This window comes from Micromys minutus, assembly GCF_963924665.1.
Source record: "Micromys minutus genome assembly, chromosome: 25".
NCBI classification, from domain to species: domain Eukaryota; kingdom Metazoa; phylum Chordata; class Mammalia; order Rodentia; family Muridae; genus Micromys; species Micromys minutus.
Genome location: NC_137960.1, coordinates 1,502,837 through 1,518,759, shown reverse-complemented (window position 1 = coordinate 1,518,759; position 15,923 = coordinate 1,502,837). Strand labels below are relative to the sequence as shown.

Sequence of the window (15,923 nt, the reverse complement as noted above, 5' to 3'; positions counted from 1 at the left end):
GACAGGATCTCTCTATGTAACCTAGGCCATTCTGGAGTTCACTATGTAGATCAGCCTGGTGTCAAGCTTACAGAAATCCTGTCTCTGCCCACTCCCCAGTGCTGGGATTAAAGATGTGGGCCACCATACCCAGCCTAAACTGAAATTAAAAAAAAAAAAAAAAAAAAAAGATGACCAAGGCTACACAGAGAAACCTTGTTTCGATTCCCCTACCCCGTACCACCATCAAATATATATTTTCAGGTATCAAGATTCTGAGGAGTCCTCACCCACTGCTAGTACCTTCTACCTGCCCCACCCACTTTCACCTGAAAATGTCTGATCTCCCTGATCTCCATCTTCTGTACCCAGAACAATTATAAAAATAAAGCCAGGGTTGGTGAGGTGGCTCAGTGGGTAGAGGTGCCTGCTGCCAGACCTGCCAGCCTGATATTGATCACGTGGTGGAAGGAGAGAGATGCTTCTTGAAAGTTCTTTGACTTCTCTGTATACACACCATGATGCACATACCCAATAAATACGTGGAAGCTAGATCAACTCAGGTTCTCCAAAACTCCAGCATCACTTCTCACCTCCCAGCCAAGCACAGCATGAGGCCCCATATGCCTTGACTCTGCTCAAGCTCCTTCCTGATCAGCCACACCCTGCTGCTTGGAATGTTCCAACCTGCCAGTTGTTTGGTTGGTTTGCACCTTTAAACCTACTCAGTGTTTTGAGATCCCCACTCCTGGTGATTCCTCCCCTCTTGCCAGCAATGCCGGTCTTCCCTTGCTTGTCCGAGTCTGGGGACAAACTCTTCCATAGCAGCACCAAGTCTTGGCCCTTGTAATAAACCTTCCAGTGCTACTAAGTCACTTAAATTTTGTTTTTAGGCCAAGTGGTGATGGCAGCAGATGCCTTTAAGCCCAGCACTTGGTGGCAGAGAGAGGCAGGAGGCTCTCTGAGTTCAAGGCCAGCCTGGTCTACAGAGTGAGTTACAGGATAGCCAGGGCTACACAGAGAAACCATGATTCAAAAAAAAAAGTTTCTAAAGATATGCTTTGAATAAGAATGGCCCCCATAGGCTCATATATTTTATTCCATGATAATGGACTAAACCTCTGAAACTCTAAGCCAGCCCCAGTTAAATGCTTTCTTTGACAAGAGTTGGCTATGGTCATGGTGTATATCTTCACTGAAACTGTGTAAACTGTCTTTTGCTACTCTTGTGGGTTCTTTTTTTCCACCCTTTTGACCCCCTAACACTAGGCTAGAGAGTAAAGGAGAAACCCCTGAATAAAGTCAGGCATTGGAAAGGGGTGACATTATTGTTAATTACTTGCTGATTAGGGCCACTGAGTTCCTTGGGAGTTTGCTCTTCGCTGTCAGAGTATTTAATTTCTCCTTGCTTCTTTTTTGCACACAACTATTCAACAAACCCCAACACATGCTAGCACTTATGTGCCCTCTGAAAAGTTCCCAGAATTCCAAATGTCACATGATCACAGAAACTATCTGTGGCTGGCAAAATCATGCCCCTGCTCGTTAGAGCATGAGGCAAATCAGTCAGCTGCTGTGAAGCAGCCCCAAGTTTCCACACCTGAGATTAAAACAAAAACATTCATTTAAAAAAAACATTATGTATATAGCGTTCTGCCTGCAGCCCAGAAGAGGGAACCAGATCTCTTTATAGATGGTTAGCCACCATATGGTTGCTGGGAATTGAACTCAGGACCTCTGGAAGAGCAGACTTTGAGCCATCTCTCCAGCCCTATTTGTGTTTTTTAAAGAAACCAAAACCCCCAAAACTGTCATCACACAGTAGAACAATGACTAAGACAAAATAATTTGTGTATCCATCTGGAGTTACACGCATGAGTGCTGGTATCCTTGGACTCCCCAAAGCTGGAGCTACAGGCAGGTGTTCAGACAGCTGCTGTGTGAGAGCTGGGATAGAACCTGAATTATACGGAGCCACTTCTGAGAACTAGCTTCAAATTCCCATGATGCTCATTTTAAGAATATTTCCTTCTATCTGCAGGTGTTTAAAATTCTGTTTTATAAAGCTGAACATCCTAACAAAGTGGGGGCAGGGCTCTGTGAGTTGAAGGCCAGCCTGGTCTATCTACATAGCAAGTCCCAAGGTAGCCAGACTCACTTAGTAAGACTGTCTCAAGTCAACATTAAATTAAATTCAGCTCATAAATCAAATCTATGGCTATTGAAAAAATTATTTTTTCTAGACTTTAGATGACACATACTTTAGCTTTTTCTTTCCTGTGTTGCATTGAACACATTAGTAACTCTACATATAGTGTGTTCACTGGAGGACACTGGTGAGAACCTCAAGTGTTTAAGTTCCAAGCCAGCTGGGCTTTTCCAGACTGTTCAACTACATTCACACACCCTTCACATTCAAGTTTTTTTTTTTCCAGACAGGGTTTCTGAGCAGCCTTAGCCATTTTTGAACTCAATGTGTAGACCAGGCCTGCCCACGAGTGTTGGGACCAAACCACCAGGCCTGTTCTTGGTGTTCACCAACTAACACTGCATAGTTTGTGTTGTCTCATCTAGAGGGTGTGAAACCGTTTGCAGTGTAGCACATCAGTATGCCCAGCCACCCGGCAGGGGCTCCATGGAGACCAGCTGTCAAATCCCTTCAGAGGGGCATGCTCAACAGCTGCTTGCTGCACTCCACTTCTGATATCAATCAGTGCTTTAGAGTCCCCGTTAACCTGGTTGGAAAATGATTTTCCTAAGTGGATCTATATTCACCTTTGAAATGACATACCAAAATCTTTCTCAACAAGTCACACCCAGCGGTTTCCTTCTGTCTGTCCCACCTCGCCTGACTCCTTGGGCTCTATCACCTCAGTTCTATAACAAAGCACTGTCCCCTCAGGACTCCCTGTTGTAACTGGGGCCTTAGGTGGCGTCTCTACAGTCTGAACCTTCCTTCTGTCCCATCTTCATGCTTTTTCTTTGTGAAGGGTGATTCCCTCCATGTCTGAGTGGACGAGGTGACTCCATTAGCCAAGCATTCATCAGCTCTAAGTGTTTCTTTGAACACCCGATCTGTGGAAGGGTTCGGCCCGATTTCTAGAGGCTTGCCTCAAACTCACTAGAGTCATTAAAACCCTCCCTGTACTTCCGGGGTGCTGGTTACAGGTGTAACTACTCCAGCTCTGTGGGTCTCACGTAAGTACACTGGGTTGGTCTGGTTTCTTTCCCAACCATGAGGGCACAGGGAGGACAAGCACTGGCTGGGGAGGAGGGACACAAAAGCCAAGGAAGCACCATACAGGCACATGGTATCAGCACCCCACTCCTTTATTTCCTCCCTTGTAAAGGAGACTTCAGTTCAGGAGCTTTTCTTTCCTGCCCTCAAGTCCCCATGTGACAAAGGATCACAGGCACCAGATCTTGGGGAGACAGTGTAGGCCTCAGACACTTGCCTCCAGCCCCGAGGTTCCGGCTGTTTGTGTCAGCAAGTCAGTAGTTCCCTTCCAACAGGAGGGACCAGGGTCAGTTCTGAGTGGAACCCACAACACATAGCAAAGGTCACCTCTGTCTGAACAGAGACTAAGCCAGTGTGGGCAAGCTAGCTCAGTTCCCCAAGGGGAACACAGTCCTTCAGTGAGAAGAACAGAATCCACATGGGTGGATGCTCTCACACACATGGCCATGTGGCTGCAGCTGGCAGCAGACACAGCAGGCTTCTAGGTGGACGAAGAAAGATGGCCTAGATCCCAGCCAGAGGAGTCTGCTGAAGTGGGCTTCCAGGAGGGGAGCTCAATCCCGAGGTCGGTTGACCATGACCTCACCCAGGGCCTCCAACACCTCTCGCTTGTAGTCGTCGAAGTCACCGTCGATCTGACTGACACTCTGCTCCTCCACCACCCACAACTGGCAGTTGGTCTCTGTGATGAGGCGCGCATCATGGCTGACGACAATCACAGCCCCCTTGTACTCGTTGATGGCCTCTCCCAGGGCATCGATGGACTCTATGTCCAGGTTATTGGTCGGTTCATCCTGTGGAGAAGAGGCCCATGGCAGAGATGGCAGAGCACCGCAGAAGCTACGTCTGCAGCTCTAGCCTTCAAACCCTCCTATGACTGCCCACTCACCAAGATGAGGACATCAGGCTCCCGACAGGCCAGCTCTGCAAACACAACTCGGGCTTTCTGCCCACCTGCCACAGAAGGAACCAACAGTACTGAGATTCCTGTCACCCGCCTTGCAGAAGGCCAACCCTATGATGTACTTAGGACACGAGGACTCCCCATCTGTCCCGCACCCCCTCCAGTTTCCAGAGGGCACCCCAGATTGCCAGTACCAGAGAGTTTGCAGATCTGGATGGTATGGGCGTGGCTCTCCAGGCCAAAGCGGCCCAAGCACTTCCGGGCGTCCTGGTAGGGCAGATTGAAGCTCCGCTGCAGGTACTCAGTGGGCGTCTCCTCCATGTGCAGCTGCTCTGCATACTGCTGGTTAAAGAAGCCGATTTTCTGCCCAAGAAGAGAGGGAGGTGGTCAGTTAAGAGTCCTGCTTCCTGACTGACTTCCATGCCTCAGTTCCCAAGGCCAGCTTACCAGCCGATGGTTCTTCCTCATTTCCCCGTTGGTCTGCAAGGAAAAGCAGGAGTGAGAGCAGGCTGAGAGGTGGAGGCTCTAAAGCCCAACTTCTCTTTTCTTTTTCAGACAAAGGCTCACTCTGCAGCCCAGGCTGGCTCTGAATTCACAGCAATCCTCCTGTCTCAGCCTCCCCAGTGCTGAGTTTATTGAGTGGGTGCTACTAGGCCTATCTCAAAGTTTTCAAAGAGAACCAAATACCAGTTTCTCAGAGAGAAACAAACATAGGGCTGGGCTGAGAATAAGTGCAAGAAAGGGAAACCAGGTGAATGGGGGAGGGGGACTGAGGAGAATGGAGGATACAGCTTCCCTTACAAGTGACTGCAGATGAAGCTGGGTGGGTGGCATAGGCCTGTAATCTCAGCTACTTAAGAGCTAAGAAAGGAAAGAGGCAAATTTCAGGCCAAGGTAATTTAGCAAGGTCCTATCTTAAAGTAAAGCAAGACTGAGGATACAGTGTGTTAAAGAATCACCAACAACAAAAGCACAAGACTACACTGGGCTGTAAGTGTGCAGAGCAGCTACAGGAAAACCCAGGGCTTCCATGGCTGCTGGAAAACAGGCATGTCTATGATACATACATGAGAAAGCCCTGCGATTGGTCTCAGCATGTGCCCTCCAGCTTACACACTTCTCATCAGTCTACAAGGACACACTGTCCCCTGGCACCATGCTGGGTCCGCTCCTCTCCTGTTCATTTCAGGACTCACCGGTGTTAACTTGCCAGTCAGCAACAGGAGCAGTGTGCTCTTCCCCACACCATTGGGACCCACAATGCAAACTGGAAGGAGACGGGTGGTTAGAAGAACAGCTTAAGTCATGACTCACGCTCCATGTCCCGAGTCACCCGAGGCCAACCAACTCACTTCGGGAGTCCATGTCGATGCCGAAATCCAGGTTCTTAAAGAGTGGCTTCTGCCCCTCATAGCCAAACGTCACACCTGAGAAAAACCAGCCATTCATAATTTTCTTAGTTACTCCCAGGAAGGGGCCACAGCTCTAGCAGAGTGTAGAGTATCTGGGCTCTGCTGTCCACTGGCAGCAAGCGGTCACTCACCGTGCAGCCCCAGCACAGGCGGGCTGAGAGGCGGTGGGTCTGGGAAGGTGAAGCGCACGGTGTATTCCTTGGGACGCTTCAGGAGCTCAGGGGGATCCTGAGACTCCTCATCCTGGTTTTTTCGTCGGCACTTCTGCTGTTTTCGAGTCAGGACTTCCTTTGTTTGCTTTTCTGCTTGCTTGGTGGACTTGCCCCCTGCCTTCAGCTCCTTCAGCTTCTTCTCTTGTTTCTCGTACTGCTTTAGCAGCTCTTTCTGCTTCTGCTGGTACATCTTCTTGAAGGTCACTGGGGCAGAACAACCAGGGACAGACGTGTTGGGGAGAGAAGCCATTCATGGAGCTCTTGAAGAGAGAGCTCATCACCAAATCCAGGGCCGGCTACTCAGGCTCTACCTTTGGGTCCCCGTCTCCAACCATGAAAGAGCATGCTTACTGTAATTGCCCCTGTAGTAATGGAGCCGCTGGGTGTCCAGGTGGATGATATCAGTGCAAACATCATCCAGAAAGCCCTGGTCGTGAGAGACGATCAGCAACGTCTTCCTCCAGCCCTGAAGGTAACTGCAGTTGAGAATGGTGTGTGAATGTCACAAGGCTGGGAGAAGGTGAGTCTAGTAAGTACATAATGGGGTGGGAACAGGGAAAGAGGAAGCAGAGACTGAGAGCAGCATACTTATTGAGCCAAATGACAGCGTTGAGGTCCAGGTGGTTAGTGGGCTCATCCAGCATCAGCAGCGTTGGTTCCATGAACAGTGCCCTAGAAAAGAGTGGAGTGTGAGGTTAGGAAAGGAAGATGCCTGTTCAGCCAATCCAGGGCTTCTGGGTGGCAGAGCTCAGTGAGAACAGTCTACTAGATAGGGTCAAAATGGAGAATGGTCCAAGTTCTCAGAGTGCACACAGCAAAAGAAGTTTAAAGTTGGCCTAAGAAGGCTGGAAAAAATGGCCAAAACAAAAGGTTGACCTGAAACCTGCTTACTACGCAGGCCTTGGAAGAGTGGGAAGAAAAGGACTGAAGTCAGAAGCTGGGAGACCGGAAGGAGGGCTCACCTGGCCAGGGAAACACGCATTCGCCAACCCCCAGAGAACTTCTGTGTGGGCCGATTCTGCATCTCAGGGTCAAAGCCTAAGCCAGCCAGGATCCGGCGTGCCTTGGCCTCTGCCGCTGCTGCCCCAGTAGCTCGCAGTTCCTCATATACCTGGGAGGAGGGAGAAGAGGACACATGTCCAAGGGTCCACAGACCCGCAAGGCCTAACTTGTGTCCCCTGCGCCATCTCCTCTACCTTTTCTAGTTTCTCAGCAGCAGTATCATCCCCCTGCTCCAGCTGTCCCTGAAGCCGTTTCTCTTCCTCTAGCAACCTTAGTCGCTTTGTGTCTGCACGAAGAACAGCTTGCACGGCTGGCGTTTCATCAGCCACCACCTCTGTAAGAGGGGAGGCCAGTGTCAGTGCCAGTCCCAGCAGCTCCTCCGTGACCCTCCCGCTCTCCCAGCCCCCAGCCTCACCCTGCTCACACAGCAGCACATCGATGTTAGGGGGAATGCTCAGGGCACGGTTGGCAATGTGCTTCAGCAGCGTGGTTTTGCCTTTGCTGCAGAACAAGAACCATGAGAACCCAGCCACCCAGAGGCATCCTGCTCCCCTCAGTTCCAGCTTCTCACCCGTTGGGTCCCACCAGCCCGTAGCGGCGGCCGGCCACAATGTACAGGTCAGCATTGACGAACAGCTCCTTGCCATGGGCGGAGATGCTGAACTTTTCCAACTGCAGCCAATAGAATGGATGAACAGAGGATAAACACACACACATGCACATGAGATGTCTTTCCTCCCTTTCCCCTGTGCCCTGCAGCATGGGTCCTGCTGTTTCTCCTGACTCTGTCTTTGTTCCATCTGACAGAATCTTGTCTTTAGTCATTCATCCCTCACAGGCCTATGTGGGGCCCTCAGACCTCACCTTAATGTCAGATGCATTCTCTAACATTGCCTGGCGGGACGACACCTCTGCCTGGGACACAGAGAAGTCATTTTCTGCAGCATTAGCTGCTTTTAATGACTCCACCTGGCGTTCATAATCCATCTGAGAAGGAAAGGACAACATAGCAGTGTCATATTGTCATGGCTGAAGAATGTAAGACATAAAGCCTTCTGTCTTTCAACTACCCCACTTTAAGCCACCCTGAAAGCTCTTCTCATGCCCTGGTCTTACGAACCACAGAAACCATAAGAACCATGGCTTACCTGTTTCTTTAGCTTTTTCTTTTCCTTTTTGCTAAGGTGGGCATAGGGATCGTTTGCCTTCAACTCTCCCTCTTTCTCTTCTTTCTCTTCTTCTGAGCCCTGGGAGAACAAGTGGCAATAACTAAACATAAGCAGGAACAGGACTAAGGACTTCTTAAGCCTAGAGTGACTTCCACATCAGCTAGGGCTACAGAGACTTTTGTCCCCGACCCTCCACACCGTGTTTCTCCATGTAACAGTCCTGGCTGTTCTTGAACTTGGTTTGTAGACCAGGCTGGCCTCAAACTAACAAAGATCCACCTGCCTCTGACTTCTAAGTGCTGGAGTGAGAAATCTTTTCTTGAAAAACCAAACCAGGGCCTGGAGAGGTGGCTCATCAATTAAGAGCACTGACTGCTCTTGCAGAGGTCCTGAGTTCAAATCCTAGCAGCCACATGGTGGCTCACAACCATCTGTAATGAGATATGATACCGTCCTTTGGTGTCTGATGATACCTACAGTGTACTTATATATAATAAATAAATAAATCTTAAAAAAAAAAAAGAAGAAAAAGAAAAACCAAACCAAAACCAACTAATCACAAACTTCAAAGTCAGATTCCTACTGTGTATCCGGGCAGGGAGCTCTTCTCCACCCAATCTCTACCTCATGTTTATCTCAAGGCACAGTGTGCATGTAGCCATCAGCCTATGCCCCAAGACAGTGTAACTGAGGGGAAGCAACGGAGTTTCTGTCACTAATGTGTGAAAATCCAAACCAAGCCAAGTCAACAAACCAAACTAAAAAGATGGTATAGTGTGCCGCCTGAGGAAGTCAGCAGATCTAAGTAAGACTAGAAATGCTTGATGTGTTGAGCAACAGAGAGAGACTCGAGACTGTTCTCGACCACAGAACCAGCACACCAGCACACCAGCACCAACACCATCAGGATGAACCCCAGGCCGCCTCTTCCATCAGCCATGGTGTTTCCAGTGTGTGGACCAAGCTGGACCCAATGCTTGACTTCATGTGGCTCATGAGACAAAATGTTAAAGCACGGAAGAGTTTTAAAGCACAGGCAGAAACTTGAAGTGAAAACTGTTATCAGTACTTTGAGACAAGATCTCTTAGTCCTGGAACTCACTAGGTACATCAGACTGGCTTCAAACTCAGCGATCCCTTTCATGTGTCCCCACTACGCCAGGTATATGATTCTTGCTCTGGTCAGCAGCGAGCTCCCCCCAACCACATACCTGCTCTGCTGCCTTTTTGTCTTTGTCCTTGCCTTGCCTGGGAGGCTCCTTCTCTTTAGTCATGTCCTCATCGTCCCCTTCACTGTCCGCAGTATCAGGTTTACTCTTGGCTTTCCCTTTTGATTTCTCCTCCTTTCCCTTTTTACTCCTGGGCCCAGGAGGCTCCTCAGCCACTGCCTTATTGATGCGATTCTTCTCTGGCTTGGCAGGCTTGAGAACACGCTTTTCTTCCTCCTCTTCCTCTTCGTCCTCGCTCTCATCCTGAATCAGGGCTTCAAAAACATTTCCACCCTACAGGAAAAGGCCACACAAGTCAGTGGGATGGCTCTGGTTGCCTTTGGGGTCTTTGCTTCCCTTCTGATAGCTCACCTTGGCCTTCTTCCGTCCTCGGGGCATGGGGGCAGGTACTGAAATGACAGGGGGAGAGGAAGTGACTAGCCAACTCTGCCTTGCAAGGTGTGGGTTCATCCCCCTCACCAACCATGGAGTCCAGCTGTCCTTACCCCTCAGTTCCCTTACCCTCATCTTCCTCATCACTGGCTGGCACAGACAGCTGCTTAAGACGCTCCATGAGCACTCTCTCATCACCATCATCATCATCCACATCCTTCTTCCGACGGCCTTTCCTGGTGTCTCGCTTTTTCTTCTGTTGCTGAAACAGTAGCATGAATGAAGCAGAGGGCTGAGAGGGGCTGTGAGGTCCATGATTCCTGGAATTTGAGGCCCATCAAAAATACCTGCTGTTGCTGCTCCTTCTCCTTCTGCAATTTCTCCTCTTCCCCAGCTTGTTTGTCCTCTACTGCCAGCTCCTCAAAGAACTATGAAGGGGTAAAACACAGGCGCGGGGCTCAGAGGCTATCAGCCATCTACACAGGACATCCTTGCCCTATTTCCTCTCTCCCAAACATGTCAGGTCATCTTACTGCCTGGTTCCTGCTCATAGGAATAGCTCCCATGAACTTTCATATACAGGACATTTGCAGCACGCCCACCCTTCCACAATTCTGAGTCCACGGATACTTCTCAACCTTCAGAACTGTATAAAGCAGTATTTATTGCTCTTTTCAATTTTCTTTTTCCCTCTGAGACGGGGTCTCTATGCAGCTCTGGCTGATCTAGAACTCACATATACCTGCCTCTGCCTCCTGAGTGAATGCTGAGATAAAGTGTGAATGCACATCACAGGTTGGCTCTTTGAATTTTTTTTAGGACTTATTTATCTCATGGATGTGGGTACATTGTTGCTGTCTTCAGACACACGAGAAGATGGCATCGAATTCCATTACAGATAGTTATGCCGGAATTGAACTCAGGACCTCTGGAAGAACAGTCAATGCTCTTAACCACTAAGCCATCTCTCTAGCCTGGCTCTTTGAATTTTTAGCTGTTAACTTTTTGATACCTAGTGCCACAGTACAAGCTCATGCATCGTCTCCTAACTCTGAGTGACATACATGCCCCCCATAAGCCCCTTCTCCTAGCAAGGTCTCCCCTCTTCAAGTCTCACATGTCCTTTTACACTGCTAGGGAACACTCAGGGTCATTTTCTTCCTGGACCCTCATTTTCTCACCGTCTTTTTGGTCTTCTTGTCCTTTTTGCCTTTCTTCACTACTTTGTCTGGAAGGTTAAACAAACATTACAACATTAGCTTCTTACAATGCCCAGCAGCGCTCCAGTTGGCTCTACCAGGAAGAGCTATTCCTATCACCATTCACTGGTCTTTCAGAAATAATGGTTTCTTCTTTCATCTGTTCATCCACACACCTACTACCTTTTTTTTGTATTTTGAACTGTGTAGCCTTGGCTGTCCTGTGAGATAGACCTGGATGGCCTAGAACTCAGAGATCTGCCCGCCTCCTCTCCCTGAGTGCAGACATGTACCACCACCACTTGGCTCCAAACACCTATTTAATTAAAATATGTTTTAGATGGATTTATTTTTTATGAGTGAGAGTGCTTTGCCTGCAGGCACGTATGTGTACTGTGTCTGCCATCCTGCCTAAATGGAGTGACAGACAAGCCACCACATGGGTGGTCAAACTGAACTTGATCCTTTGCAAGAATAGCAAGTGCTCATCACTGAGCCATCTCTCTGGCCCTACAGACACCTATTTATTAACGAGACACTAGGTGTCAGATAAAGGTGCACACCTAGTGTTTGCACTGGGGATGAAAACAGCTCATGACTGTAGTTTCCTCTGGTGCTTGTAGGAAGACAGATCTTTTCAGAGCAAGGGCTCCAAGCTTCACCAAATGGAAGAAAAGGCATTTTGGTGGGAAAGAAAGAAGCTGGCCTCAAGTCTAGTGCTACGCATGGTCCCTGTGGAGGTGACATCTGGTGAAGCCTAAAGAAGCTGTTAGAAACAGGTGGCATTACAGTGTTATCTACAGACCGGATGTGAAAAAGAACATTCATCTGGAACAACCACCTACTGTGGCTACAGCTGAGACACTGAGGGCCAATAGTATATGGTCAGGTTGTAGGTGAAGTTTTTCAGTCTTAACAGTTAAGGGACAGTAGGTCTATTGGTGTGATCTCTTGTACCTTCAAGTCTTACACCCATCCATTCAGAGTGGAGCAAGGCTAAGGACAACAGTGGAAAGTCTCATGAGAGAATGTCAGTGTCTCTATGATGGAGGCAAGAGGAGGAGCAGCAGCAGAATCCAAGGGTGGAGAGGAAGGTAGCTCTAAAGAAATATTCAGAATTGAACTAGGGTCCTCTTGGAAGTATTCTTAGATCAGAATTCCTTGTGTTCTATAGTCTTTTACTAAATATCTCTTTTGGAAGAAACCAAAACAAACAAAAAAGCAAAAACACCCACCATTAAAAACAAAAAACAAACAAAATGCCTTGGAGATAATGAAACACAAGCTTAACTTACAGTCTCATAGACTAACGAAACTCTTACCCATTTTTCCTGTCCCAACCTAGGCTGTGGACTCTACTCCTCCTGGGACCTTCAGTAGCTCCCAGACACATAAACCTCTGTCCTGACCTAGAATACCTTTCAAATCTGACCCTGGTACTCACTGGGTAACGAGGTTAATACTGAAAAGCTCTATGTGCCAGTCAGTCCACAGAGCGTAGTCCTAAAGACAGGATGGAGGACCCACAAAGGGACACAGGCAGTCTGTTCACCTCAAACACCTGTGTGCCATTCTACACTATCCTTATGAATAGTAGCACAACCAGCACACTTCTCATTTGTGTGTGGTCCTGGATCAGGGCCTCACATGCTAGACAGCCAGTCACCGCTGAGCCACACCCTCAGTTCTTTATCTTCTTTCATTTTGAGGCAGCCTCCCTAAGTTGCCTAGGCTGGCCTAGAACTTGTTAGCCCTCCAGTTTTAGCCTCCCATACTTGGAATTAAAGGGCTGAGCTACCAAGTCTGACTCATATTTAGGACAGGTTTTCTCTGTGCAGCTCACTGTGTAGATCAGGTGGGCTTTGAAATCAGAGATTTACTTACTTGCCTTTGCCTCAGAGGGCTGGACTTAAAAGCCAGAGCCATCATGGCTGACGTCATACTTCCATTCCTTAAATTCCTTCTGTCAAATCCACTGATCCACCTGACCCTGAGGTAAGAAAATGCCTGTGCACAAGTAGCTGTGATACAGGATCATCACCCGGTCAGCAGGACCAGAGCCCCTTTAGCACTTTCCTGAATGTCCTGAAGAAAACACTTTAACATTACCACTCCTGACCCATATTTGTAATCTAGATAACACGGCGGCAGAGGGAGAAGTGGGTTTGAGCCCCACCTGGCAGCTTAATAAAACCTGTCTCAAAATAAACAGCCAACGCTGAGTATACAGGGAGCAGTTCAAGACCACTCTCTACTTTACAGCTGGGCATTATGGCCGAGTCTGTAACACCAATGCTTCAAGGCCAGGCTGGAGGAACACATGCCCAAGGCCATTCCTAGCTACACTTGAGTTCAAAGCCAGCCTAGGCTACATTTGACCTTGTGTTAAAATAAAACAGAAAACCTCTGTGTTTATAAGGTGTATATGAAGCCAAAGTGTGTGTATATTATGTTTAGACTTGCATCCTATCCCTTAGGTAGCTTACTACACACATGTAGACCCTAAATACTCAGGAGGTCCAGCAATCTGGTCTGGATATCACTTAAGGAACTCAGTCTATGCTCTCTAGAACTTTGTTATCTCCAGCTACACTCATTGAAGTCTTCATCTCAAGTCTCCTGTCTCACCAGAGAAAGTTAACAATGTGTCCTTGTCAAACCTCCAACTCAGCCTTCCAGACACTGGGCTGGAAAGGTGACTCAGAAGGAAAAGCCCCAAGACCCAAATTCAATCCCCAGAGCCACATAAAGCTGGAAAGAGAACTGACTATAAAGTTGTCTACTGACTTCCTGTCCACACTTGCTCCAAGGCATGCTCCTCCCCCAAGAAAACACTGACAGGGCTGGAGAGATGGCTCAGCACTATGCTGCTCTCTCAAAGGGCTCAGGCTTGACGCTGAGCACTCACACAGTTTCAGGGATCAGATGCCCTCCTCCACAAGGCATGTACATGGTAGTTATATACATGCAGGCAAAACATTTATACACATTAAAAAAATCTCTGCATGCTTTCCACCTTATAGTCCAATACCACTCTCTTTTTATTTCCAGGGCTCAGTAGTTAAGAGCACTGGCTGCTCTTTCAGAGGATCTGGGTTCCATTCCTCGCTAATAATTCTCTGTAACTCCAGTTTCAGAATAACCAACACTCTCTTCTGGACTCCAAAATCACTGGATGTATGTGGTACAAAGGCAAAGCACCCATACACATAAAATAAAATTACTATTTTTTAAAAAATCTAGATAGGAATGTCAGTGCACATCTGTTTATCACCAACATTCAATTGGTGGAGGCATATGGCTCTCTCTGGGTTCCAGGCCAGCCTGATCTACATAGTGAGAGTCCCAGGCTAGTCAGGCTAGACAGTGAGATTCCATCTCAAAAAAACCAAAACAACTTTTAATTAAAAATATTTCTCAAGCACTACTTTTAACTAGTGGTCTGCTACCCACTCCTTACGCTGCACTTTGATTCACAGAGTGGTGTCCTTCCATCTTTATCCTTTATCTGACCAGTCTCTAGTTCTGGCCCAGGCACTTGATTGACAGCAATACTTGTCTTTACTGCCTTACTATTTCTTCACTACTTCTTTCGCGTCACTGCCAGAGCCTGGTAAATGGTGTTCCTAAATCTACCCTGGCACACACCTTTAATCCCAGAACTTTGGAGGCAGAGGCAGGCAGATTTCTGTGTCTTAAGAGGGTAGCACGGTCTACTGAGTAGTTCCATGACAGCTAGGGCTATGTAGAGCGATCATGTATTCTTGTCTTCTACACAGGGTTTCTCTGTGTTGCCCTGGCTGTCAGAGAACTCGCCGATCTGTAAGACAGTCCTGAACTCACAGAGATCTGCCTTCTTTTGCTCCCAAGGTTTGGCTGAGACTGTCTTTAAAAAGGATGTTCAAGTAAAACAAACCAAATGCTTGTGAAGTTACTATAGTCTTTCGTGTCTACTCTCTCTCCCCACTGACGTGACATCCTGCCTCAAGAGTTCTTGTTCCTTTTAATCCATGCCCACAACACATCGCAATTATACAAAAGTAAGCCCTGACCCTAGACCTTAACACAAAGTCAGCACCTGCTGCAATCCAGTGGGACCGAGTCTCCCTTTAGGGCCCATGAGAGAGCGCTTCTCTCTGGGAGGCAAATGCAGTTAGAAGCTCCCGACACGACTCGAGACATGTTCGCTCACCTCGGTAGGAAAAAAGTTAACAATTCTAGCTCCTGTCCTGTTGTCCCTCTTCGGTGCCATATGCTCAACATCTCCCGTCCGCCTCCCGGGACTCTAGGACAGTCCGGGGCACGCGGCCTCTGCCCCAGCGCACATGCGCAGGACCCACGCTCCATGGAGGCCGCCGCCGGCCTCGCCGCTTCCGATTCCTCCCCACTCACCCGCGGGGCTCGTGCCCTCGCCGTCCCCGATCCACTCGGGCTCCGGCGGCTGCTGTTTCGGACCCTTCGGCATCGCGGCGGCAGTTAGGAATCCTCCACAGGCACCCGGTGCCGTTTCCGCTTCCGGCGGCGTGGGGCCGCCAGTGGGCGGGCTCTCCATTTAGCCCGCCCCCGCCCCGCCCCGCGGCTAGTGCGCAGACGCCTGGGGCTAGGGGGTGTGGCGGCACCGAGACCTTGGGGGTGGGACTGGAGAGGTCACGTACTTGTCTGGAGTGGGTAGCGCGTTATGACGGTCCCCACGCTGGAGCAGCTGATGCTGCGACGCGGTGACACTCAAGGAATGACATGGTAATTTCCAGGTAGGCAGAAGTAGCTGAGACATCTTTTATCTGGTTGTGTCACTCTACCTAGTATCTGGAGCTCGCTGTGTAGCCTAAGCTGGGCTCCAGTTCAGAGACGCGTTTGCCTTTGGAGTGCTGAGTTTAAAGGCGTGTGTCACCACACCTTTTCTGAATCCTTTTTGTTGTTGAACCAGGGTCTCACTGTGTAGTCCCTTGGCTGGCCTGAAACTCAAAGTAGATCCGGCTGGCCTAGAATTCCTAGAATTCAGCCTGCCTCTGCCTCTGGGAGCTGGGATTACAGGTCTGAACTATTACACCTGTCTCTTTATTTAAAATAGTACACATCTTTATTCATTCTCCACTACTTTCTAGTCCTCTTCTAATACTACATACTGTAAACTGCCCTTAGACACCACAGCCTGTTGTACAGATATGACCAAGGAACTCCACCCAACAACCAGAAACTATTGTGCA

The 15,923-nt window shown here is 48.6% G+C and overlaps 1 protein-coding gene across 1 annotated transcript; it reads right to left on the bottom strand.

Moving 5' to 3' along the window:
* Window positions 1-3,302: 3,302 nt before the first annotated feature.
* ABCF1 (ATP binding cassette subfamily F member 1) lies at window positions 3,303-15,246 on the bottom strand. The gene is made up of 21 exons (XM_080938046.1): window positions 15,109-15,246; window positions 10,699-10,745; window positions 9,865-9,945; window positions 9,647-9,779; window positions 9,497-9,534; window positions 9,128-9,418; window positions 7,896-7,994; window positions 7,612-7,734; window positions 7,319-7,419; window positions 7,163-7,248; window positions 6,942-7,081; window positions 6,708-6,856; window positions 6,334-6,417; window positions 6,097-6,221; window positions 5,665-5,949; window positions 5,474-5,548; window positions 5,318-5,388; window positions 4,569-4,601; window positions 4,316-4,484; window positions 4,107-4,171; window positions 3,303-4,011 (listed from the first exon to the last, which is right to left on the bottom strand). Exons 1-21 carry the CDS (start codon window positions 15,179-15,181, stop codon window positions 3,772-3,774), a joined length of 2,508 nt encoding a protein of 835 aa, XP_080794172.1. The 5' UTR covers window positions 15,182-15,246; the 3' UTR covers window positions 3,303-3,771.
* Between the last annotated feature and the right edge of the window lie 677 nt (window positions 15,247-15,923).

What these genes read in the sequence shown, in the direction of transcription:
- ABCF1 (XM_080938046.1), bottom strand. Translation starts at nt 15,181, where the DNA reads ATGCCGAAGGGTCCGAAACAGCAGCCGCCGGAGCCCGAGTGGATCGGG. An exon ending in AGAAGGAGCAGCAACAGCAG is followed by an intron (nt 9,780 to 9,864) that starts GTATTTTTGATG and finishes CTACTGTTTCAG; the next exon opens with CAACAGAAGAAAAAGCGAGA. An exon ending in GGGCTGGTGGGACCCAACGG is followed by an intron (nt 7,249 to 7,318) that starts GTGAGAAGCTGG and finishes CTTGTTCTGCAG; the next exon opens with CAAAGGCAAAACCACGCTGC.